The sequence below is a fragment of the Anopheles stephensi genome, chromosome 3 (genome assembly GCF_013141755.1).
Source record: "Anopheles stephensi strain Indian chromosome 3, UCI_ANSTEP_V1.0, whole genome shotgun sequence".
In the NCBI taxonomy this organism is placed as follows: domain Eukaryota; kingdom Metazoa; phylum Arthropoda; class Insecta; order Diptera; family Culicidae; genus Anopheles; species Anopheles stephensi.
Genome location: NC_050203.1, coordinates 58,035,985 through 58,062,647, shown reverse-complemented (window position 1 = coordinate 58,062,647; position 26,663 = coordinate 58,035,985). Strand labels below are relative to the sequence as shown.

General features: G+C 48.7%; 1 protein-coding gene across 3 annotated transcripts in view; it reads right to left on the bottom strand.

Moving 5' to 3' along the window:
* LOC118508973 (mucin-5AC) overlaps window positions 1-25,818 on the bottom strand; it is a 28,535-nt gene extending 2,717 nt beyond the window's left edge. The window contains exons 1-7 of one of the 3 annotated variants that reach the window (XM_036048950.1): window positions 25,275-25,818; window positions 19,059-20,160; window positions 12,896-13,037; window positions 5,984-6,141; window positions 4,615-5,914; window positions 3,816-4,541; window positions 2,577-3,299 (exon numbers count right to left, since the gene is read on the bottom strand). In XM_036048950.1, coding sequence (XP_035904843.1) covers window positions 2,577-3,299; window positions 3,816-4,541; window positions 4,615-5,914; window positions 5,984-6,141; window positions 12,896-13,037 — 3,049 coding nt within the window. In that variant the 5' untranslated portion in view covers window positions 19,059-20,160; window positions 25,275-25,818. Of the gene's footprint in view, window positions 1-2,576; window positions 3,300-3,803; window positions 4,542-4,614; window positions 5,915-5,983; window positions 6,142-12,895; window positions 13,038-19,058; window positions 20,161-25,274 lie in introns of all 3 variants that reach the window. The other 2 variants (XM_036048949.1, XM_036048951.1) reach the window with 2 other exon arrangements.
* Window positions 25,819-26,663: the final 845 nt, after the last annotated feature.

The window sequence follows — 26,663 nt, the reverse complement described above, 5'->3', positions numbered from 1 at the left end:
CGCGAACGAAAGATGTGCCAGCGGAGCGAAAAGGATACCCGATTATCATTAGACGAACCGGCACGGATAAGAGTGGCCGGAATGTGTACGTATCGGTCTATTTGCACTCCCGCGGCTGATGTGGATTGTGGAACTCTACATGTAATTCGCTGTCAACGATGGTTTTATGTTTCTCCTGTGGCACAGCAACGCTTACCGTGTACGATCAATTCGCAGCGGACATCAACACTGTCGCCTTAGCTTGGCAAAGTAATTGAATGTTAAGATGGCGACCCTTCGGGTGGTTTAATGTATGATAAATGATCATTAGCACTGCAGGTAATGCATCTTGCAGGAATGAATCTATCAACACCGAGAATAACAGCGTGAAAACGTGTGACTATAGGAAGACTTGCACTATTGTTCCAGCATCACAAAGGGACGATATGTTGGTAGGTGTAATCGATCGGTACGAATGAAGAGTACTCTAATTTCGGAATCCCTTCCGATTGTAAACACATGTAAACTATCGAATTCGAATCGATCGTTACACTGCGAAGCTCCCTGTTCTTGCCCTGCTCTGACGACATAGATGTCAAAGAACTTGATCCGTGTTTTCCTTCCAGGCATCCAGTACAATGTCAGTAACCGGACTGCCGTCGTTGCGTGCTGCCCTCACATAAATGTACCCTGCGGTAACAATTAATTACATAATGTTTACATGGTAAGCGATAAGCCACCGCCACACTCCCCAGCTACATTCCGATGCGTGGAATCGATGCGTGCGATCCGAAACCCCGAAGAACGCATCACTATTTGCGATCGTCGTCGTTGCTACCAAAGGGACGCTGCTTAACAAAGTGTGAAGCGTACGCGCCCAGTGAAACAAGAACCGGATAACGAACGACCTGTGAATGCCCTGCATGACCACGGTGACAACGGCGCGCTAGGCTCGAAAGGATCACGCAACGCGCGCACCGTCAAAGTCAGCGTGCCGAACCATGGCGGGGATATAAATCAACATTACCGGTGTGATAGTAATGATACCATTAAGTAAATATAAATAATTTATTTTATTCAAGCCCGAAAAACCAGTAAATCAGGTGTTGGGACGTGTTCACGGCTTACACATCGGTCGGGCCGTGGATGTTTCGCGGGCGTCCTCTTTCACGCTCAGGACCTTCGTTCGTACTGAGTGGAGGCGATTGTTGCCTTTGCATTTGTTCTTCGCTGCTGGACCCGCCAAGATGCGATAATATTTCATCCTGGGTGAGGGTGCGTGCGAGCGATTCAATTTAGTGTCCGATCTCTGTACAGTGATGGACGTTATATTAAGATTGTTCTTGGGGCTTATCTGGAGGAGATGCTTTGAGGATGGCCAGCAAATTGTATGTTTTATGAATAGCTTTAATGCCCGTTCCCTCAGCCGGATTATTTCATTCCATCGCTTTGCCAAAAATCTCGATTTCCTTTGCGTGTTGGTCATCAGCTTGGACCGACACGGCAGGGGGGCACTTAAGTACATAAAGCTAATTTATCACACTATCAATCATCGCAGCGCCATTGTGTTCTGCCCAACAGGTCCTACGGTAAATAGGATCTACCTGTCGATAGCGATCGGCGTAATCGATTTTGAAACAGGTCGTGTCTGTCTCGGCCTCATCCAGAGATCAGAGATGTGCGCCTTGTGGCTTTGGGGGTCGTCGAAAGGTGCTCGCAAATCTTTCCTGTGAGGTATTGTTTAGTTATTTTTCTTTTCGCTCAATGTACAGCATTAAAAAATCTGCACGCCCGCTGCCTTTGCAAACCGGGACGAGCTGTGCGAACAGCCCAGGAACGGGGTGTTCCTGGTAAGGAAGAATTCCTGCACGAAGATGATACACTCGTGCCAGTGATCGTTCCCCTTTCCGTAGCACTCCATCTCGACCAGCCCTGCGCTGACTTGGGCGGAATTACGAGTGGGATTCTCGTCCGGTTTGGTGCATTAGGCAATAGGGACACCCGACACCCGCAGCCAATGTTTGCTACCAATCGTTGGCGAAACCCGGCCCAGCCGTCGGTGGTGGTAATGACAAAGATCAGCTGAAGAAGACACGAGACGCCAAAGGAGGAAAAACATAGCCACACTAGCGGCAATGAGCATTGTTGCTCGTCTCGATCCTTTTCGGTGCGGTACGTGCAAGAGCAGAAGGAGCACGGCCGATCGGATCTTCGTGACCGGCCCAAGCGTTTGGTTTTGCTGCGGTTTTCCCGTCCGCAAGGGCGATGGCGTGCGGAGGAAGCATTGAACTTGCTTTCAAGGTTGAAATTGTTTTATGTTATTATCAATTATTTATGTTATATTTTTATGACCATCCACCGACGGATCTCTTCCCGCGGGCACCTGGACTGGGTGTGTTTGTGTGCGGTGGGAAGCAAACAAACATTCAGAGCAAAATTGTTGCCCGCAAGGTGAGACCGATCGTAAGACGGAATGAGACCCTTAATGAGACATAACGTGGCTGGTTCGCGAAGATGAGATAATTTTTGGCGGACGGGTAATGGTAATGCGATGTTGCGTGTGCGATATAGTTCAACCAGGTCAAAGGTTTACTCACCCGATCGATAATCGATGCCCTCGAGGGTTGGCAGGGTGGAGGTGGTCAGGAAATCGGGTGCCAGCGTTACACCGTCCGTGGTTACGTTGGCGAGCATCGCCAGTGTGGTCGTTGTCGGAAGCGCCGCCGTCTGATTGCTTGCCGGAGGTTGCTCGGGGAACTTGACGGGCATTCCGGTTGTCGTGCCCTCGGTTGTCGTTGGGTCTCGGTTCGACTGCGCAGGTGGCTGTGGTGATGCTGTCGTCGTGTTGCCTGACGTCGTTGTCAGCACTGATGAGGATGAGCTGGGGCTCGTCATGCCGGCCGAGATCGAAACCGGTGACAAGGTTGATGCTGTCAGTGTGTTGGGCTCCAGGGATGTCGAGGTCGAGGACGACGTTGTGCTTTGGGATGCAGAAGTGCTTGCCTGGGTGGAAGACGACGTCACAGTGCTGCTTTCGTTCGTCAACTTGTTCTGGGAGTCGGTAACGTTCTCGATCGAGGCTGTGGTTGCATCGGTAGTTTCTTCACTTTCATCGGTTCCTTCCTCTTCCTCTTCTTCCTCCTCCTCACTGGATCCTTCTTCGCTACCGCTGCCGGACGCTTCTTCCTCTCCACTGCCTTCCGTTGCACTTTCGATCGACTCCTCGGCCGCCGTTGTGGTTTCACGGACGAGCATCGCTTCCGTGGTGGACGTCGTGTCGATAGGTCGTTTCGACCCAGCGTCGGTAGTAGAGGACGTGCCTGTGATGATAGTAAATGAATGGTTATTAAAGGCCCGGCATGCAACGTCAATACTTGCAAGCTAAATAATCCATGACAACATGTTATGAACCGATCTATTCTGGGCAAACAAAACAAATGATCTTTCAGCAATAGCACACTACGAGCCAATGTAAATGTCCTGTGATTGTGGGGTTGGAATGATCTTTTGCTACAACTATTTCAACTTAACCTTGGATTAGGATGTATGAAAAAATGCGAACACACAAATGAATCATGTCTTCCCTGCTACACAGACAAACTAATAAAAGAATAATTGACATCTGTTAATAGTGCTATTTATACGTGCTCTAGCCGCACAAGCCTGCCTTCATTGCACACGGTATTATGTTATTAATGACCGCATTTATGTGGCCCTTGTCATTGAATCTACGCACATCCCGCTCGCGTGCAGTTAGTAACGAAATGAATGAAGTTAGTGTGCGGTTCGGTTGAACCGATTATTTTAAAAGCCATGCAATTTACCAGATTCCTCACTAGAGGCTGATGATGTCTGTTCGGATACGCTCGCAAACATATCACTGGTCGTTAGTGTCGGTGCGGCGGAAGATGTAAAATGAGTCGGAGCTACGCTCGCGGGAATAATCGTCGTGGTCGGTGTGGATGCAGCGATCGTCGATGTCACGGTGGTTGGTGTCGTTTCGACGACCGATTCGTTAATCTCTACCGGTATGCTACTGGGCTTAGGGGGGGACTTGGTGATCGACGGCTGGGACACGGTGGAAGACACTGATCCGTGTCCAGTTACCATGGTAGAGCTGTCCGTAGTCGACGGTACGATGGATGAATGTCGGACTGTGGTACTCGTGCTCTCGGGCGCCACCGTACTTTGTTTGATGGTGGAGCTACCGATACTGGGAACGGAACTCTCCGTAGTCTTTGCCTGTGCCTCCAAGGATACAACATTCGTGTGTCCGGGGGTTTGTGAGGTGGACGTTACTTGCGAATGTATCGAGAGTGCGTCGGGCAACAGGAGCACGTTCTGAGCGGGCTCCTCTTGAACCGTATTGTATACGTAGGCCGCTTCCGGGAGAAGCGATTCGATCGGCAGTTTGGTGTCCTGCGAGAAGGACACCTCGACGGATGCTGGCGGTATGTGAGTGGAGGAGGGTGATGGTTCATGCTGGTTAGTTTGATTGCTAGCAATGACCTCTTCGGGGGTTAGTGTCTGAATGAGTATCCAGCTGTTGGATGTGGTCGGTCCTGTCGGGATGCATGATGATGAAGTGTATAAGCGTCATGAGCGGATGGAAAGCTTTAACCAAACGGCACTTACCTTGATTGACATTGGGTCGCTCCGTAGGTGTGTCCTCCAGAATACTTGTCCAAGTAACGAGACCGGGTCGTGAAAGTGTTGCAAGGTCAGCGGTATCACCTAGCTCTAGCGACGATTCTGACACCTTTACAGTCGATGTTTGTATGGATGGTTCGGATTGAGTGGTTCGCTTGGTGGAAGAAGCTGGGGTTGGAGTAGGTGTTGGCGTTGTGGGTTGCGTCACTTTAACGGTTGTCGTTGGATATGTCGTTCGAGTGGTACTGCTTGATACGGGAGCAGCACTAGACGTGATTTCCGAACTGGCAGAGTTCGTCTCGATCAGGTGATCTAACGATGTAGCCGGTACGGTTGCGACCTGGGAAGTTGGCTTAGGTCTAGGTCGAGGAGCTCGAGTTGTATCGCTTGCGACCGTAGTTGGCACCGTCGTCGTAGTCGGCGAGGTCGTAGAAGTGGTGGTAGGTCGTCTTCGGTTCGAAGTCGGTTTCGTTAGAGGCACCAACGAAGGCGAAGTAGTTGGTCGACGAGAGTACGTCACGGAGGGCGTTGTTGATTCGGTCTTCGGTGAAGATTGGTGAGTCGTTGTTGGTCGTCGCGAAGCATGGGTGGTTTGCGTTTGAGATGCGGCTATCGAACTGGGTGGCTTACGGGACGCAATGGTAGCGGAAGTCGTTGGCTGTCTTGTGTTTGGGGCAGGCGCTTTCCTGGTCGTCGAGGATAGTATCGTGGTCGACGTTTCCGTGGTTGTCGTTAGCGGTTGAGGAGGTCGTCGGTTTGGAGGTCGTACGGTTGTCGTTTTATTCGTTGTCGGTCGACGGTTTTTGTAAGGTTTGGGAGTGGTCGTCCTGGTGGTAGAGGTTCGATTGTCGTACGTAACTACGCTAGGACTACTGGGTCGTACAGGAGGACGCTTGCTCGCTCCTCCGCTCGTCGTCGATGTGGATTGACTGCCAGCAGGATTCTTGCTGCTCTGCACGTATTGAAACGTTGTGAACTCTTGGTACTCCGTAGTTGTCTGCAGATCGTCTTTTTGCTGAACCTTCATAGGAGCTTTCGTCGTACGTACAGTCGTAGTTGTGCGGCGATTGTTCTTTGCAGTCGTTCGTCTGGTAGTCGTAGAAGTACTGAGCAGTTCGTACTTTGTTCCGTTGCCTGCTGGAGTCGTTGGTAAGCGCGTTTCCGTGAGTGGCGGTTTTCTGTGCGTATTCATCAGAGAGGACTGTGGGAAATGTTGGAAGTTACCGGCCGAATTGTGATCTATGCTGTTATCCGTTATGTCCGGATCGAAGAGCAACCGATCATCCTGTGGGAGGAAATGAATTGTCAAAGCCTGATGGCTCGGCTGAATGGTTCAACGAACGACGATACTTACATTGACCTGACAGCACGATCCAAAGAATATTTTATCGATGCACACACCCAGATGCGTTCCGTTGGACTTGAAGCAATCGATAGCAAACATACAAATGCCTTCATCGCCAGTGCTTCGTACCACACAGGGAAGATGTCGAAGGTTTCTGCTAGCTTGAACTGGAACGATAAAATGCAAGTAGAAAGATTGGTTGTAAGTACGTCTGTTTGTTTTAGGATATTCTGATGCTGATAACATTAAGAATGCATATGCGGTTCAACAGTTGTGAATGCTATCCGTCAAGTACCGCAGTGCCAGATTTCAGTTTGCTTCGTGATGGGTTTTCACGACCAGTATTTCATTTCGCCTAACGGACTAGGTCAATGTGTAATAACACATTTTTCTTCAGCACCGTATCGCACGTTAAAATCTTCCCCTGCACTGCACAGACACCTGCGAAACCCATTTTCCATTTGCATACACTCTAAACCCCATCCGATAAGCGCCAGACAGAGCACATTCGAGCGTTAGAAATGGCTGAACTTGTGACGGCAAACGTGAGATACTCCGGTAAGGGCAACTGCCACGTTTCGTGTGCTCATGAATTACTGAATGTCCCGAGTAGGACACGCTTCCCGGGAAATGGCTGGATGCTGGATGGAATTTAAAATGAAACCGTTCCATTCGCTCCCACCCGATGCCTCTCTCGCTCTGCACGTTGGTGTTTGGTCCATTAGTCTTGTTTTCTTGAGCTCCAAAACGGGAGCCCTCGAAAGTGGGTCAGCCCGGGGTTTCGTTTACCTCGATTTATGGTTCTTATACAATTGCCCCTTTGTTTGGCGGGGGCTTGCCCATGATTGCTCTCCGAGAGGCGCTCAAAACTGCAGCTTGAATGCGCCGTCGAACGCACGGCGGAGAAAGGGAAGGCAGAGTTTTACTTTCTTCGGCTCAGAAATCTTTTCAGCTGCACGATTGCGGGGTTTTACAGGCACCGATTACTTTCTTTTCCGTTGGTAGAAGCGCATGCTTTAAAACGAGATTTCCGTGCTCGTCAATGATTCATCGCAGTAATGAAGATTGAAAGATTTACCTTCCGCTTAACGCGGATGAATTGTTTAACATTACTTAAGGAGGATGTCCCGGGGATGCGTACACAATTGTAACTCTTAAGAGTTGTGCTGTATCGAAGGGAAACGATCGCCGACATTAAAAGGAGTTATGAAAGTTGTCAGCAGAGGCGTAACATTATCGTGATCCCTGCCGGTGACACCGAGACGGCATGTCTGTTATGCTCGTTGTGATGAACTAACGCACGTAGTTTACCTACGAAAACAATGCGTCGTTGCTTCCGGAGCCGGAACTGACACGTATCGCAAACACACGCATGCTAGCTCTCCGCTCCAATGAGGCGACTATCCAGATGTTTTCCCATCGTTACCTGGCGCACTAACGGAATGGTGCGGAGGTCATGCGCTAACAAGAATGCCCTGCCAACAGACGTATTCTACCCGAGTGTCCAGCTGTCAAAGCTCGTTACAGACCTGAGCTTTTTACAGAGAGTTCATTCTGCTCCCTCCACAATGGGCTAAATTAACGTTGTTTGTTTTGCATTGGTACGACAGGTCGATTCTGAGCTGCAGGCTTCTGGATCCCATCCCAACGTTCCGGTCCGACTGGAAATGGCTCTAGAATCGGTCGCTTGGGGTTTGCATAACCAAAACCCGTTTGTACGCGGCCAGACAAACGGAACTGGCGGTTGACCAACATCACCGACCAGCAGCAGACTAATCGGAATGGCAATGGCCTGGCCGGTTGGTAGCGAGACATAACCGCGGGAAAAAAAAGGTTGCCAGTTGGGTAGCTTTATGTGCTGAGAGCCACGGGCAGCTTGGCAATGGTTGTATGATCTCTTTTGTGTCAGTTTTCAGTTCCTTTTTCCTGAACGAGCAAGTTCAGTGTCAAGTTCAAGTTGGCGCGGGTTTTATTTATTGCGATCTCGCTCGCTAGAATCATTTCCTCGAGTATGTCTACTAAATGCTGGGGTCTCTGTGGAGATGGGTTGAGGTCTTGAGTGAGAAAGTAAAGTCGCTTGTGTTTCAAGTTTAAGCGAGTTGGAGCGTTTGATGCCTAACATTAATCCATTATCTTTTTTATAATTAATTGATACACATCCGAAAATAGATAAGTGATAGACAGTTTATGCGAAATAATTTATCATTCGCGTCTTTTAATGTAAAACTCTTAAATTCTAAGATGTTCCTGACAAAAATTCTTCTTTTTCCGTGTGATTGCGACTCAATTGAAGAAGAAAAATTGATAGCAACATACGTTTTCAACAACCTAAATGAGAGAAAGGTTTACTCAACATAACACAAGGTCCTTTTTCCACTGGGAGTAATATTACACACAACATTCATCAACACACGTCCTTGCGTCCGTATCCTTCCGGTCTCTGGCCTGTCCAACGCCTACACCATGTCTTCCCTATCTGCTTGATCAACAAACCCGAGACAGGAATGTTGGCCACCAGGAATACTTGCGCTTTCGAATCGAACCGCGTGACTCACGCGCGTGTGTGTGTGTTCCCCAAGGGTGCCATTTAGTGTCGGGCACCAACAATTCACCTTAACCCCGTGCCAAACAACACTTTCTCCTGGGGGTGACGCTTTTGACGTAAAGTGTGAACATAATCCGTGCGTCACCCGGAATCCGGTTTTTTCGGCGCCCGGAATTGGCAACCCGCCGTCCGATGCGTTCAAACTTCGGACGGCCGTACAAATTTCGCCCACTAACTACACCTTTGGGCGGCTTAATGCTCATCGCCCGGTGACCATTTGTTTGAACGAAAGTGAACGTTGGGATTTTGGGCCTGACGGACATGCGGTGCGTTGTTGTTTGACTAGTGGAGGGTGAGCTTGTTGGACGGGACTGCTTCACCCTGCCAGAACTGCAACATTTCCTGCTTTCACTGCTGCTATTATTGCTTGTTGATAGTGCTACGTTCGATAGCGCATGGTGAGGGTCCGAAGCGAGTGAGTGGGGCGCTTTTTGGCGGAAGAAGAAAGTAAATTAAAGCTGCCCAGCCATTGGTAGGCCGAACCGGGCCTGCCAGCCAGTTTACCCAGTGACCCCAAAAAGCGTGAAACGCGAGAAACTCCCACCCCAACTCCCGTCCCAACGGGGCACCTTGCAAATGGTACGAAGAAATGGCCGCCAGTGCTCGCGGTGGCGTGTCAATTACGCGCACATCCCCAAGGCGGCTGGTCGTGATCAGGCTGAATGATGATGATGATGATGAGCAATGATGATGGTGCTAATGTAACACAAAGAAAGCCACCGCCGGGCTCGACGAAATGATACGATGCGGATGATTTTTTTCCGTTTGCAGGTAACCTCAATTTTTGGGAGCTGCCCAATCCGCACCGAAATGGCCAAATTGGTATGAAATGAGCAGCGCTTCTCAAAAAGCAAACTTCGCCACCGCGCCTCCAGTACGATTCCGCACGCACAACCGATGCCTCGAGGGACGAATTGTTATCATAAGCAAAATGCCGGCGTCGTGGCACCGGGAAGGAAGATGGGTTCTCCAAATGGTGTCCGCCAAAAAAAAAAAATTTTGGAAAGAAAATCAGCACCCCAAAAAAGCGAAATCGAAATTTCACGCAATTGTCCAGCCTGAAGTCATGGGTTCTCGGGGTGCTCAAGGGAAAGGTGGTCAGGATGAGTGGAGGAATTTTTCCATGCTTCGTGTAAAATGTGATTCCGCTTCGGGGTGGCACCGTTCTTCTTTTGTTTGCAAAGAAGCTTTTCATTCCATACTGGTGGAAACCGAACGCCGACCGAGACTGTCACGCTAAACGAAGGGGCGCGCGTTAAAACAAAATAAAACAACAGCATGGCCACATGGTTTTTTGGCGACATGCCGTACCGGAACGAATCTATTTTGGTTTTCGGATATATTTACGTTGTGCAGAATGGAGAGCACCATCGTCGCACATTCGCTTTCGTTTCCATGTCGAATCTGGCGGTGCACTAGAATGGGACATTGTTTAGTCGGTTGCTTCGAGTGAACCCCACGCTACCAAGGCGTACTTTCACTCCGAAATGAACTCCGAAACTGGAACTGGTACGTGGTGATTTCGGAACTGCGTGCAAATCGAGTTAGATGAGCTTACGGCAGGGAAAGCGTACGCAGAAGAATGTCTTGAGAGTTACGAAGTCCGGGTAACGACCGTCCTATCATGTGGGTGTGAGTTGTGGTAGGTGTTTGAGGCGAATTTGTGAATTGATATGTATGAATAAGCATTGGCTTGTTTGTTTATTAAAAGCGAAACAAAACCCACTTCTCGTCTACTGATACTCGGCTAAGGACATCGAAGAACTGGATAAAGTCCTAAAAGTAAATGGTGTTTACAGCTGCAGAGCAGCTGTTGTAATGCTTTTAAGTTCAATTCTTATAGCTTGGGATGGGTTCAAGTACGCCGTCACTGCCATAGATTTAAGTCCTTAAACCGACTGCTGTTCTTCCCATGCGATTAAGCTTCTACCAGTATCAACCTCAGTTTAATACCGGAGATAAACGATGTACACCTACATCTACATCACTTTGCTAGCTATTACGGCGAGAGCTATTCCAGAGTGTAGCTTGCAGCCAGTTTACAAGCTTCTTTGCGAACGCCATCACCATCATCATCATCATCCTGATCGTAATAATCATTTCCATAGTCATATCATATTTAATGGCGCATTTTTAAGGTGCATAAAAAAGGCACACCAGACGCTCCAGTGCGCCCTTAGGGTGGAGAACGAAAAACTGTTTCCGAAAAACTTTAAACAACTTGCTTTTTCCATTCGAGCGGACTTATCCCGTCAACTGTTGAGGTTCTTTTGAGCTCAGAGCGTAAACGTTCGTGCGAAAGGTCGATAAACTGGCTGCACCAAAATGTTCCACTAACGCGCTAGACACGAAGGCCCGAAAGGAAGGCAAACCATTGCAGCATGGAATCGGGTGGGAGAGAACCTCCCGGCCTTTGGGGTGGGTTTGTTATTATTCTACCAGCATCGACCGTAGCGGGTGGCACGCGTCTTTTGCGTCACGCAGCGACAACACAACACATAATAGAAAAGCACATGCTCACATGGGTAGACTGTAACGCATCATAACGAAAGAGAGACGCCTGTCATAACCGAAGCACAGGCGGGCCAAAGTTTGTTTTTTCATTTTCAAACGAGGTAGATTATTCTTGCTTCTGTTTTGAAGTTTGATTGAAAAAGAAAAACACATAATGAAACGTAATGAAAAGCACATCAATAGCTGCCAGTTCCGACACGGTTCCTTCCCCGAACCAACCCCGAAAACGATGGTGCAATCATCGATTAGAAGTTCCGGTAGGAAAGCGTGATAATTTCGGCCCAGCGGCTTCTGGCGTAAAATTTTTGATAGTGTACACCGAAAGGCATCCCGTAAACCATCGCTGGAACGCCATAGATGGTCAACGGGAAACGCTCACTTTCGCTTTGCGGCAAGCGTGACTACGGAACTGGGTAGAAGACTACCGGACGTGGTCGTTGGAGACCATGCCGCGTGTCTCGACGATCCCGCTCAAGACAATAGCTCCACACGCGGTAAGAAACCATAAACCCCCTGGCCGTCCAACACAAAGCCCCACACACCCACTTATCCTCGGTTCGACAGCTGCCGTCAGCGTACGGGATTCGGGAAGGAAAAACTGTCCCCTAACGGTTCTTGGCGCTTTATATGTTTTCTGCTATGCTGCTTTTCATTATTACAACTTTTTTCGTTTGTCTTCCTTCTATTATTTTTTTGTTTTTGGGCGTTGTTGCAGTGATACGGTTTCGGGTTGGTTGCCGGTAGCGGCCAAACTTTTAATGGTCACTTTAGATGCGGATGGCACACCGCGCCATCGCTGGACTAGCAGGGCCACGGTGTTTAAAATTCTATCCAGTCCCAGGTCCACGCTCGCTGACTGGCAAACGGTTGAACGAATTGTTGTGCTCTATTTAATACCGTTTTGATGGTGGAAATATTGCATCGGTTGATACAGGAGAATATTACGGAGCGCAATCGTGATGAAGATTGTGGACAACGTTTGGAAGCTTACCCATTGCATGTTTCCATTATTTCGAGGTCCAATATTGTTTGTGGTCGGATGGCATAGTTAAAGAAGCGCTACATTCTATCACGATATAATCAATATCAAATCCCATGTTCATTGCAGACCCTAAGCAGAATGAGAGTTGGATAGCCCTTTTACATCGAATCTGCCGACAGAACCAGAGCCAAAGGCCTTGTGGAGATTCTAGACGAGGCCATGTGATGTAGTTTGGTACCTTTTAAGTGATCGAGGTTCTCAGAACATCACAGCCTGCTTATAAGAAGATAAGAATCTGTCAATAAAGATAGGTTCCCTTAGAAGCTACCCGCCTCAAGTAAATGCTTAGTTTGCGTATACTATAGTCCGCCTAGATACAAATCTATCTATCTTAGAGGGTCTGATTATCCAACTACGAGAGAAAGCCAAAGAAGCTAGAAATATCCTAAGCTAGTCCTAAGGATGTAATATCGCCACTCTTGAAATACTTTCAACTTACGAACTACAATTTGAGCATTGCTTCAAATAATCGATGAATCATCCTTTAGTTTTTGATTTAATTACAAGAAGAGAGATCTGTAGAAACAAGGGCAATGAGAAGCTAGGTAAAACTCTGTCTCCAAATTAAACACGATGCCATCGACCCATATTACTGACATAATTAAACCGTAACATCTGATATCACCGGTCCACTTCACGTATCTGCTGCCCATCTGACTGACCGGGCCTGGGACTGATTGCGCTCCCATGTTACGGGCTGTTCGCATGTTATCTCGCCATCATACCTGTTATTTCGAGCTTTATATGTGCGTATACTTACACGATGTGAACGGGAACACGGGACTGCTGTAGGCTGACGAGAGCAAACTGGCGAGTAGCAGGGCAAGTGAGGTAGCGTACTGGACGGCACATCGGCGACTCCATCTCACCGTCCCCCGGCGTAGATCCACACTGGACATCATCTGGACGGCGTGAAGATAAACAGAACAAAATCGCAAATGAAAACGGGACAAATTAAAACACGAAGGAGAAGGGAGCGTAAAAAAGGTCATAGACGAAATTTGCATAACTTCTTCAAGGTTTCTTCTTAGGCAGACAAGAAGAGGTGGTACAGATATGCGATACCGATGGCTTTGTACTAATCCCTTCCTTTTGTGTGCGATTGAAGCTAGACGAAAACTTTAAGGGCTCTAGGTAGTTTTAGTGCTTTCTTGAGGAAGTAGGAGACGGTAAGCAGCAGCAGCAGCTAGCACTAGCTAATTGAAAACATTGTCCTAGCCTGGTGCACGGTGCCTCACGGCAAGAAATTAGTACAAGCAAATCGTAAGCCGAGCGGGTCGGCGCTACCTGGATACCGACGGTTCGTAATTAATTGCAAATTAAATCAACCTGCGATGGCCTTTCCATTCGTTGGCGTGACTCGTCGTTGATTAAGGAACAAAAGTTTTATCGTGACGCAAGCCCCATGAAACGGTGCAAACTGTGACGACGTTTCTGGAGAGGGTTGCTGAACAGTGTTAGTATGCAGGTGGTAGAAGCCTCGCTGCAGATATGCTCGCGAAGTTCAAGTTGAAGGTCATGATCATGTTGGGAAGTTGCAGCTGCACTGAAGACACTTATTCCTGCAATCATTCTTTCGGAAGCGAATAATTTCACTTTAAATTTGTAAAATCTTGCAATAAATCACTGCTGCTTGAAAGGTTGCTGTTAAGAGCTTAAGTTTGGCCCTTAAATCTTGCTGCGCTCTGCCACTTTAATTCAGCCCAGAGAAACTCCCAGGGCAATCAGCGGGATGTGAGTCGTTCCCCATTTTTCCATCCCGTCACAGGAAGCTGATTAAGAAGTCAAACATTTGAGTGAAATGCTTGTAACGAAGCCGTAGCTATCGTATCCAAAAACTGGTGCTTGCGAATATACGCGAATAAGTTTTACGCTTTGTTGCGCTCGAATAATAAGGTGCAGTGTGCCTGGAGAAGGCGCGCATACTTTCCCAGGCAGATAGGGGGTTTTGGGCCCCAAAGCAGATCTACCCTTACACATAAAAAAGCTCTTTTGAGATGTAATAATTTTTGGGACGCCTTGTTTTTGTGCGTCCCATTTCAAAGTCACCACCGCCACCGGTCCAGTGCTTGGGAAGCCGAAGGGCAGCGAAACGCACTCACTCACGGACACCGACAGACCGGGTTGCGAGTTCGGGTGTAAGTGCTGCGCAAAATCCTTCCATCGTTCCACCGGCAAAGTTGAACGACCGAAATATGTGTGTGTATTTTCATCATTTTCCCGTTTTTCACCGTGACCAAGAAGGCAAACCGTGGCACTGCCGGGTGTTCGTGGGGGTAATCTTCCCATGAATGAAGATTGCGTTCTCGCGCGCCAAGCGTACCGAGCGTCAAGAAAAACCTGGCAGAAAATCTAGATTAAAAGCCACCATCCTCATCAGCCTAGCCAGTGCGATTCCGTGCTGGACGCTGGAGCGAATGAGAATGGAGGGGTGAAATTAAGCCGAGTGCTGTAAGACCACCGAGCTGGAAAGAATTTCCGACCCAACCCACGGGCGTCACGGGCGGAGAGAAGATGAATTTTTATTTATTTTTTCCCTTCGGTTCGTTCTTTCCACCGGACTTTTCGTTGGAGGTTCTCCAGTTTTAAAGTATCGTTCGGTTTTCTTTTTTTTGTGTTGCGTTACATTTAAGCGCACGCTGGCAGTGATAGCACTCGGCAGAAGAATGGTAAAGAGTGCGCGTGTAAAAAAGAGTGCTTTTTACGCGTGTCTACTGCATTCGCAACGGAAGATGAACGGAAGACGGACTAGGCACAGGATCGGTCTGCAGCTCGCCAGACAGCAAATTAAAGTGCAGGAACGATTTTCTACGATTGTTGGAAGGTGATAGTGTAGCTGCGGCACGTAAACGATGCTCACTTCCACCCATAAGCCACTCCAGCATCCTAGCACACCTAGCCGGTTAAGGGGAATGATGGATCCTTTTGGCTACGATCGCAGAACGCTTTCGGTAGGAGGATCTGCAGTTGAAATTGCTTTCAACACTTGCCGGTAATTGTGCCTGACAAGATTAATCAGTTGCAGTTGATGGTGAGAGTACGCCTCCATACTGTAGATTTAAGAAAGAATGGAAGTAAATTGCATAGAGCCTGCGAAAGGAGTCATGTTACCCAATGGTACAATGCTATAGATTCGTTTCTGTCTCAGAGTGAAGCGATTAAAGGCGTTAACAAGCTGCCAGGTTTCGTCACTTCTGTATGTTTGCAGATACTAGCTGGTTGGTAGATGCAATTACTATCTGAACTGCTGGAAAGTTGGATACGAATATCGAATAGGTGTGTTGAAAAAAGGTTGAATGAGTCATGCTACAATGATTTGAATATTCTGATGAGTCTTAAAGCACGTCCTGACTATTATGAGAGGAAGTTTATCATCAAGCTAGGATTTATGAAGAGCTGCACATTTTTCTTGTACTTGATATTCTATTCCTGACTTTTGAACTTGACTTAGGATTTGAACACAAAAATTGAGGATCCAAGAAACTGTGGAGGTAATCCATAACGATATTTTCCAACACAAAGATTCTTTGAAATACAGACTTTGTGCTATCTTCCCTTTCCTCTTGACATAACGACTTCTTAAGGTCACCTGCTTTGCCATCACTACGAAGGAACGGTCCGGATGAGATTCAAACCTCGGTCCGGTCCTTTAAAGACCTGTCGTCTATACCAATTAAAATAAAATACTTTCTTGGTGTATCTCAGATAAGATCAGATCTCTCATATAGAACCGTTATCAGTGAACCCTATTTGCCCACCAGGAAGACACTTCCTTTCACACGCGCCTTGCCACATAATCCGTTCGATAACCTCAATTAAATGCTATCAATTTGTACGACTTAAAATCAACTCCAACGAACCGGACGCAGGGTGAGTGGACATTCCCCATTTTAAGAGATTGGTTTTAATTCATCCAACTTTCCGAGTGTGAACGAAGAATCGAAAATCGCCCCGAAACTGTCCTTCATCATCGTTCAGGCATGAGTGGCTGGAAGGCGCCCACCAAAAATAAAGTAAAGAGAAGCCACCCGAACGGACAGTGACACGATCCTAAAAGAAGATCAAGCAAAGCAGAGCAGAGCAGAGCAGAGCATTTGGTGACGCCAAACGACAACGAAGACGACGACGGCGTCGGGAATTTGACCTAATTCGATGTGATAATTTATTATTTCACCGCAATCAGCGAAACCGGTTCCGATCACTCCGCATTCGACCGCGAATGAGAACGGATGTATTTTTGATCACCAGCCACAGCCACCAACCCATGGGGACGTTTCCCGTGTGCAGTGGTTGATTTTCCGCCCGTAAAAACCTGGTGTCCAGGTGTGGACGAAAGACGGACACCGAGTTGGAACTGGAACTCTGCCATACCGAAATGAAAAGCATCCCACTGCGTCCGTGTAATAATTACACGCCGGAATCATCCGGCCATTAGCCGACGGCTGGAAAGGCGGACGCTGGATTGGATTTTCCGAAGAAAAGAAAGCTGCTTCCTCGGGATTGATCCCGGTTTGGCGGGCAGCTAGACGTAGATAAATCTTATTCCACCATCTCGTAATTGCAGCATTTCTGTCACGCGTACACTGCGTCCAATGTGTGCCACCCGGTACATAACCCCATCCCGGGTGGTCTGCGACGCTGTCCGGACGGGAATTGGTTGGATCAGATGGCCACTGCAACCCGGCAGTGAGCTGGAAACGAGATCAGTGCGATTTGTGCGATGATCAGTTTCTAATTGTCCGACGGTGGAAGCAATCGATCGTCGGGCATGCTTTTATCCGGTAGCATAAAAACACACATACATCACGCTGACCGGGCGTGCTGCCCGGGGGGGGCAGCATTTTCCTCGTTTCGCGCATTCGCAGTGCATCATTAATGCGTCATTATGTATGCGCCTCCGCCGAGATGGATTCGATCGTATCGGAGACGAACGCCGATGCTTTCCCCTCAGTTATGAGTCGCTCGTTGGGGTGGCGTGTGTTTGCTGCTCCATCTGTAATCTTCACGTCGAAACTGACGGGCGAGTTCCGTCCGAACGATTCGCTTTCAGGGCGATTAATCAGCTTTTGGTCGTTCGGTCGAGATGCCACGAGATGGAATTGCAAATTTGCATTCCTGTGCCGGTGGTCAGACGAGATGTCGAGATTGCGGTGAAGAGATGCAGACGATCGATGCTCGGTTCTCCTCGACTGGTTGTGGCAGCGAATAGGGACAGGGTTAGTGAAAAGTGGAGCAAAGGCCAACATGTCATTAGTTGGGGTTGTTTGTATGCATGTGGTTGTAGGAAACGAGATGTTGTGTATGGGCGTGAATAATTTGTAATACAATTTATTCCAAGAGATCTCGAATATTTCCAAGAATTGCCAAGATTCTTGTCTTCTTAAGCATCCTACTATACATTCTAATTACCGCGTGATGGTAATGTCCTGATAGACTTGTCACTTTTGTAAGACTTTCATGTAAGTGTCATGAACCCTGTTAGCCTTGCACCGTGTAAAACAAATTAAAAATGACTTCCACATAACTTTCTCGCCCTTTTCCATGGTTCAAATTGCTTCTTTCCGGAGAAAATACCTTCAGTGCACCTTCATATCTTACAACCATCGCACAAAGCTACACTCATTCCGGTAGCAGAAACACTCTGCATAAATTGCCCGTATGTAGCGACCCGTAACGAAATCCGATGCTCACCCAGTGCTGCACAATGCAACCAGCAGTGAGCAGAAAACGGACCGGTGGGGCATATCTTTATCATCAAGCACTCACGGTTCGATGAGTGTGAAATGGAAACTCCCGGGCGAAATTGCAATTGCATAACGAGCCGGAAAAGATGTTGACTAATCGATGCCATAATCCAGTGAGGTGTATCGGATGGGTTCCGATTGCTGTGAGTCATCAGCAACTGGATGACTATCCTTAACCTGTCGGGAGGACCTCGCCATACAGAGGCTGCCGGTGATTACCGGTGACAAAGTAATTCAAAGCAACCGGAAGGAATGATAGCATCACGGTACGTCCTCACCCTCTCAATGTGACCCTTAAGGCTCGGGGCTCATTATGTCGTTGTTTGTTGGAACACCCAGGCGCTCAAGGACGGTCACGAACGACCGTTCGCAGCATCGCGGTAAAGTATTATGTAAAGTTCACAATAACCGAGCAGCATCGTACCGGAAGAGCGACGACCCGTTGCCGAGGGTGATGCTGAACGTTTGTCGGTTGCTGATTGATTAGTTGACTGTTTAATGATAGCAGCGCGACGTTCATGGGAGCGTACCGACGGAAGACGACGTCAGCTGCCCTGCTGTTGCTGCTGGTGCTTTGGCGAAGCGGCGCGTTCTAAATTGCTGCCAAAGTTCAGCGTAAGATCCGAACGCACATCTACACACGGCCGAGGGAGGTGTTAACAGGTCGGTCAGTAATTATGCCCTCGGTTGTTTGCTCGAGCAATTAAGTACTCCCGCGTACACCTGTGAGCTAATAAATGTGTGTGTGCGTTTGGTTCGACTCCAGCGTGCCGGAGCTATGGACGATCCTCGGAGCGAGGTTCGAAGCTCGCTGGGTAATATCGTTTCTTGAAGATTGTTTGTCTGGTATTCATCACGAATTCCCATCCATACAAACATCCTGCAGGAGTTCCGGCAGACAAGGTAGCACGGTTCTTTGTTCTAAAAATATGTATACTCTCATGCGTCGGCTCGGTGGAACCAGTGATACATTTCAGACCCATTGAGGATGCCTCCATCAAGTGCCTAGTCGTGCGATGCGCATTCACATCGATCCCCTAATGATCCGATGTATCTAACAGCGCGTTTGTTCCTTTTGCTAGCTGATCTCACTCGTTAAAAAAAGGTCGATCGTACGCTTAGAACCCTGCGTGGACCTGCGATATTAATTAGTCAACCGATCGCCGAATGATAGCTTACCTTGAAGCCGTAACCGCAGGTTCTTCGTTTCCCTTTTCTTCCCTGCTTTCTGACCGATCGTCGATTCTTGCCCGATGAGCCGGTGAGCTCGAAGCGAATCTTGTTGTTTTTCTTCACCCCCGGACCGTCGCGGATGATGGATGGATTGGCCTGGTTGGCCGGCGTTTGACGTGGAAGTGTTGCTGCTGCACCGTTAGATCACACCGGAAACCACGCGGAGTCTGCGTGGATGCGAGGCGGATGGTGGCTGCTGATCGTTCTGATGATTCCACCGAGGTTCGTCTGCTGGATGCGCGATCATGCGATCTTCCCATCAAACGCGCATCATTTTTTGTCGTCGGAGGCCGCCGTGCAGAGTTACACTCGGATGGTTCACAAAATAATCGTAATCACTTGGAAGGCGGTTGTATGCGTGTGTTCTTCTAACGGCGCATCGCACTAGCAGACGATATTAGCTGCCCTGATCGTTGCCAGCCTTAGGGGCTGAAGGTGGAGAACCTTTGCCGGAGCTGGTGTACATCGGCACCGATTTCGAGGACCAAAACTACACTCGCGCGATACTTCGAATGGAAACTAGTTTTAATTTTACATAAAATCACTTCCTTACTATACGCTTAGAATCAACATCTTCAAGAACGGACACCTTTCTGCTCGTTTGCTTTCCACTTTGCAGCAGGCCAACTGGTGGTGTTGAAGCACAGGGAAGAAAATGTTTTTCCACCTTCTTCTCCAGAGTCAGAAAAAATCGAACGCACCGGACCGTTAGTATCTCGCGCAGAAGATCGTTGCCCACATTGCATGACCGGCTGGTTCTGGCTGAAGTTTTCCGACCCTCGGACACAGATACAATACACACACACACACACGCACGCACGATTCCACCCACTACACTCACACACAAAACACACGGCACACTGGTTCTGTTGGGGATTGCACTTAAGGTCGGAAATTGCAACACTGTATCAACTTTTCTCGTCTGGATAACTGCTTGGACTGGAGCTTAAGCCAGGCGCACTTGATTTTCTTGAGAATCCGCTGAGATCGGTGGCCTCGTTACTGATGACACAAATAGCGATACCTTTTTAGCGTCTGGTTTGGTGTTCTGAAAGTAATAGAGAGACAGGCTTGTGGTTAGCATGGTAAAAAAAAGCAAAAAAAAAGTCCACGAGTCGCTCGTGGAGGCTATTATGTTCTCTCAAGAATTCATCAACTCAAGCGAATCGAAAACCACCCCGGGGTGTAAATGTACACTCGATGCTCACACACGAGATTCGCCAAGAATTTGTAGCGCCAGGTGTCGATCGACCGGGATGGCGTGTGGTAAACGGTGTTTGGCTCAAGCACCACCCACCTATCCCGTTTGTCCGATGCCACTGTCCCTCTGCGCACACCACACGCTAGTAGTGCTACCACGTGAAACTGCAAAAACAACAGCATAAATACGCGTACCCGCAAAGAGTGTCCGTGTAGTTAGGAAGTGTTGGAATTTATAATTACAAAACGATGGCACGAAGCGCGTGCAACGGTGTGTGCGGAGTTATGCCCGCACCGACAGCAGGAAGGTGTCGTGGGGTGTGCTGGATGAGAGATGCGGCGAGTGAAATAAATACAGCAAACATTTATTTATAAACGATCCGGCGTACTATCCGGACAGGGAGGCAATGCTGCTGCGGCAATGCTGAGCATAATAAACGGTTATACTGGTAACGGTATTTAATTGAAAATCAATTTGCTGCCGTCTGTGGAGGTGGGTGAGGGGGGGGGGGGGGTGTGGGGGTAGGCTAGAACGGGAATCGGAGGAGCAGGTAAGGGTCTTTGCGTTCTGAGCACGGATTCTTTCCCGCTCAGAACGATGGCATTATCGATATCTGGACCGAGTTCTGGCTGGAAATGGGGTGCGCAATTTTAAAACTTTAAGAAGTCTGTGGCCAATGCAGGCTGGCTTTGAAGCTGCGTGCCGATCCATCTAGCCTAATCCACTCTAATGCTCAGTACGGTTAACTAGCGGAGCATGGGAAGAAGGCACCAATGCTCCGAGGCTACGGAAGAACCGGAACGAATCTAGAACAGGTTTTCATTACCGGAACGCGCGGTACATTGATTGCCGGACGAGTGCGCTAAGTGGTCAAAAATCGGTGCTGAAAGCAATGGAGCTGAACGATCCAACAGGCTCCATTTGTGTGCCTTGAGTATGTTTACGGACAATTTTCTTGTGCGAAATCACGTGCTATCCTCAATTAGACAAGTTTGCTTATTCGTTTCTGGACTCTGGAGGACTTCGGGAGTTTGTTTGTTTGAATATATTGCCTTCACTCTGTACTTCCCAAAAGAAACAAACTCTCCAGAAAACTCAACAAACAAAACCTGAAAAGTGCAATTCCGAAACCACTCGTCTGCAAAAGCCACACACTCGCCTCTAGTGCTATCATCGGCAGCAGCTGACTGACCATTTCCAGGGCTCTCTTCCAAGCAACATTATCAGCCGAAGCATACTTCGCGCATACACTAAAAACCTCACAACGACCACACACTAACGGTTTCCGTGTGGCGACGCCATCGGCATCTTCGATCGCCATTAATAAAAAAAAGACGAAGGAAAGGAAGCTAACATACTACCGCTATGCAAGAGCCATCTCGGTGTGTGTGTGTTGGTGGCGCTGGTTAGAAAACGGTTAATTGTGCTGTGACACCGACACCGAAAGAAGCGTCCGCCCCAACGGCTGGTGAAAGCGAGCGAACGCGAAAAGAACGCACGGAGTGACCTCATACGTCGCGGAACCAGCCCACAGTTCCGCAACCCCTTGCGCAGTCGCTCGCCCTGAAGGCTGAAACATGGTGGTACTCATGACTAAGCTCACATAACCTCAATACGGGAATCTCATTTCCTTCTTTCTTTCACGCGCCTTCGTCTGATGTCCACGGGTGGTGGTGCGTGGTTGGTTGGTGCAACCAAGGGTATATGCAGAATATAGACCCCTTGATGCAGGTGTTGCCCGAGGGATTGAAAAGTGGCAAGTGGCAAGAGGTAGATAACAACAACAACAACCCTTCGATGGCAAGAGTGGCAATCTGGGGCCAGATGCGGGAGTGTTGTTGCTTATCTGTGATGAGGTAGCTCGGTAGATTCCTGTTCCTGGCAAATTCAATGCTCGACATAAAGACTCTCCTTTCCCAAATGTCATTTGAACTTTGAAAAGAAAGAGAACAGTGCCCTGATCGCTAGCAACGATCGATCAGCGTTCACCAACAACCGAATATAGGCCCCATGCCGAACCGGATTGAACCAGATAATCTGCACAAACTTGGTTTATGCATATCCAGTGCATTCCTTACGCCCCCTTTCGATACTCCCGATACTCACTTACTTCCCGAATGTGGCCCCTTTTCGAAAAGACCTTCGAATTGTATGACAAAACCACTCGCTTGCCCAAACAGACCTTGGTCGTGATCGCGATCACGCTGCCTCAGCAAGACTTCATCTCCCCATCGGCGTCGTGAACCCGACCCAAAAAGGGGAGGCGTGTGTGCCGAGAGAATGACCACGCCAGTTCCCTTTTCTTCCCTACGATTCAGTTTCCTTGTCCCACACCCGTATACATTTCTCACCCTCTCCCTTGCCCCCTCGTCGTATCAGGCGTCACCGTCGTTCGTGCGTTCTCCGTTGAAAGAGTGCCACTTTCTAAAAAATAGGTTAACCGGCAGTGTAAACAAGTGTGGGTTTTTTTGTTGCATGCTGTGGGCCAACCCGCAGCTTTCGCCTCGCCCAACTCCCCCGATCTCACCCGCCCGCCGTCCAGAGAATCCTGACAATACGATCCGGGGTTGCTCGGGATGAAAGAAATGTTTCCTCCTCTGGTTCGTGAGATCGTGGTGTTCAGACGCCATACGCCTTCCCGAGCTGGAAAGGGGGGGTGTCGAATTCAGCAGCTCACATCCTGCCCCAAGAACTAATAGATACCTTCCCGCTGTGTGCCTCCCAACTCCCCTTTTCGGAACCGATTCGGGGTGTATGACGACCGCGTTTCAATTTCGTTTTCGCTGCGCAACTTAACTTTCACAATGCGTCGTTTTTGCACACGATCGGTCTCGCCCGGGGTGGGGGGTGGACGCATGGAGCTGTCCATGCGGGTCCATTGAATGTGGGTTCACAGGCGGAGAAAGTGTGCTGTATTTAATCCTTGCCTGCCGGTTCTTGGCTTAGGCAGCGCGTTAGAAAATGCCCCCGGTGGTGTCGAGGGAGATTTTATCTTTCGTGCCTTTTAATCTTCACCAGGCCCCTTGTCGATGTGAAAATAATGGACCCAGACCACTGGGCACCTGGTGGACCTGTTCACGAGAAAAGGTCGTTCGAGAGTGAGCGAATGGCTCCATTCTGGGCCTACCCCTTGTTGGGACAAACAATGACCAACCCGGGCGGGGTGTATGTGATGCGCTTGAGCATCGTTTCGAAACGGGTTTTGTTAACTTCTCGGCTCATTTCATCCTTCTCTACGGGCCGCGATCGATCCCTGCTGAGGTCAATGCTATCGTCGCTATCACGATGGCGATGCTGATGATGACGACGATGCTACGCAATGCAACAGATTCTTCCCTGTTTTAGCTTCTTCGTGCACGTTTATATAAAAGCGGGCGGCGAAACACGGGAAGATCGGGGCAAGTTTATGTAACTCAACTCAACGTGAGGACACAGTGAATGATCGACCGAGAGAGAGAGAGAGAGAGAAAGAGAGAAGAAAAAAAAAACAACGAGGAGCATTGTTGAAGAATCAACGAACCGTAAGACACCTCGATAGGGAGAACCATTTTTTTGTGTTCTTGGAGATATGACAAGACACTTAATTATGGCGTTAAACACGTGACTCGTTCGTTAGGATGTCCGAAATGACCGCAAATATTGTGTGCTGATAATTTGATCCACTTTAAGGAGGCTGCGCTATATTATTCGTCCCGAGGGGAAGCTTGTGTTGTGCAAACAAGCAACTTCCCTTGCCAGTTCCTTCAGTGTGTCCAATTTCGTACGATGACTCTTTTAAATTCTCTACCACCATCACTAGCACCATCAGCTACCGGAGTACCGGAACTGTAGGTTTGCTTATCCTTTGGTACACAGACACAGGGAGTAGCAGCAATCGGCCCGGTTCGATTCGATCAATCCGTAACGATCGGCCGATAGAGACGTTGATTGGTTTCGTACGACGGTGGTTCAATAAATCGGGCCGTAATTCCTAATTTATTGATGAATCGTTCGGCGGTACGTGAGATTTTTCACATCGGAAGGGAAGGAAATAGTTTGTTCCTCTGGAGTTGGTGCTTTTTTTTGTGTGCCTCGAAGCTCACTCAGGAAAATAAACAAATTGATGCTTTAAGCGAAACAGGTTTTGAAGTTTGGGAAGCTCTCGAGAAGGATTCAATCATGGGAACCGGCAGAACTGGACGATTTTGATTCGAAGTTGAACAAACTGGGAACATCAAGCTATACCACAGCGAAAGGATCTTCTAGCTCTTGATCTTCGAGAGCCTGGTTTAGTTGGTAGAAAATTCTTCGAAGCAATCACCATCTACTTTTCGCAGAATTCTACCCTTCCAACGGGTTTTTTTTTCACTCCCAGAGTTTGGCTTAATTAGCCAAAGTAAGAATCAAAGTCAACCAGTTCAGTATTGGCGACATAAAAAAAAACCCCGTGCACCACTGCGATGAAATGCCATACGTTCTTTGTGCCGTTTATCGGCCCATTCCATTGGGGTCCTCAGCGAAAAGAAAGGCCGTCACGGGTAGAAAGTTGCGCGATTTGTGGGTAACGTGGTGGTTCGAAGAACTCGTTTCTTTCGCTTAGCATCACATGGATACATTCACAAACGGGCACATACACATGTACAGATACACACACACACACACACACACCATCACTTCACACGTTTGGACGTTGTCTTTCGGTTCTGTTTTCCCAGCACTTTTTGTTCGGGGTTGTTGTTGTGAAAAGTATCCCTCCGTTAACCACGGGCTACCAGCTCATGTTCTTTCCCGCAAGTCGATCTGGATATGCCGATCGCTGGGGAAGACATTTTTCAACCTCAATCAACATTCACAGTTATACCAACGTTCACAGTTAATGATGAAGCTCACAAATTGCGATCATGCATCTCGCATGGGGTAGAACCTGAAGCAGGACGCCGCGCGAACTACATTCTCCGAGGCAATGTGCAAAGGGAACTTACGTTAAATTCGGTGCCTTTCAACTTGACGCTTCAAACCACTGCATTCTCTGCTTGCCGTGTTTCGAAAACGGGTCGTCGACGTTCTTGGACGGTTATCGGCTACTTTCACTTGACCACTGCGCACCGTTCTAAAGGATGATCGCACGCGCAATTTCTTTCGCTCAAGCTTTGGTCCGCCGCAGTGAATGGTTCAGCTTGGGGCGGGGGGGGGGAGGAAAGCACAATTTGAACACTTTTCCGAACGGTTCGCGGTACTGGTGCTGATGCTGCTGGCACCGTTTTCTTCTACGGTACGCACTCGGTCAACGGACGACGCGAAAATACGGTCAGCACTCAGCCGATCGGTCCCTTAGATCCGGCCTGCAGAGTGCACTCACACACACACACACACACGGACACACTCACACACAGCGGAGATGAGCCGCTGCGGGGACGGACGCGGAGTCTGTGCAGTGTGGTCGCAGATCAAGAGCCTCACAGGAAAGAGACCTTGACACTGAAGACGTTAGATTTATACTGACTGGCTGTGCGCCAGCCAAACATTGCCCGTGTGCCGCGTTAGCGCGATCGCGCATCCGTTTCTAGACCGAGCGGGACTGTGGGGTGGGAACGGGGCGCGAGGGATCGGTGTATGGGAGAGCCCAGCCAACCTGACGAACGCACTCCAGCCCGGGCTTCGCAGCTCGTCGCTGTGTAGTGGTGTGCAGCCGTGAAGACGGTGCGCAAGCGAGATGCCCATCGGCTGGCGTACGGGTGCGTGAGCTGGATGGAAGACTGCCAGCTATATGTTGTATGTGCGATCCTCCGATCCGGAGAGCGAGAGAACGAACGATCGCGCACCCCGGAGAACTGCAGGCAGAAGCGCCCAGGGATCGAAAGTATGTTGCGGCCAGCGAAATGGCCAGCGATCTCGTGCCCCGGTCAGTCTCGGTGGACGGTTGAAAGGGAGAGGGGGGGAAAGCGGGTAGGGAAACGAACTTGACGGAAACTGAGAGAAAAGCCGAACGACACGGAGAGAACGCCCGAAGAAGTAACACTTTTGAGGGAAAACGTTTTTATGCTGCACAAATGTTGGCCGTGTGTTGGTGTGCTGAGTCTTCCGGCCTCTTCAGGTCACCACCACCGCCGGCGTGTTCTTCTTTCGTTCCGTTTTATTGTGTACTTCGTTATCTGCTTTCTGCACCGGGCAGCGCGGCACTCGGGAGGGAAATTTTAATGTTTTGCTGAGGTTCATCGCTTGTTCATTATGATGTGTGAGTCACTTGATTTTGGGAGGCTGATTGTGAAGCAAGGATAAATGTCCTTTCTTTCTCTGGTTGATTTTGTGGTGATTCGTGGTGCTTCTGTTACTTAACATACTGGATTTTTGGACCGGTAATTTTGGCAGCT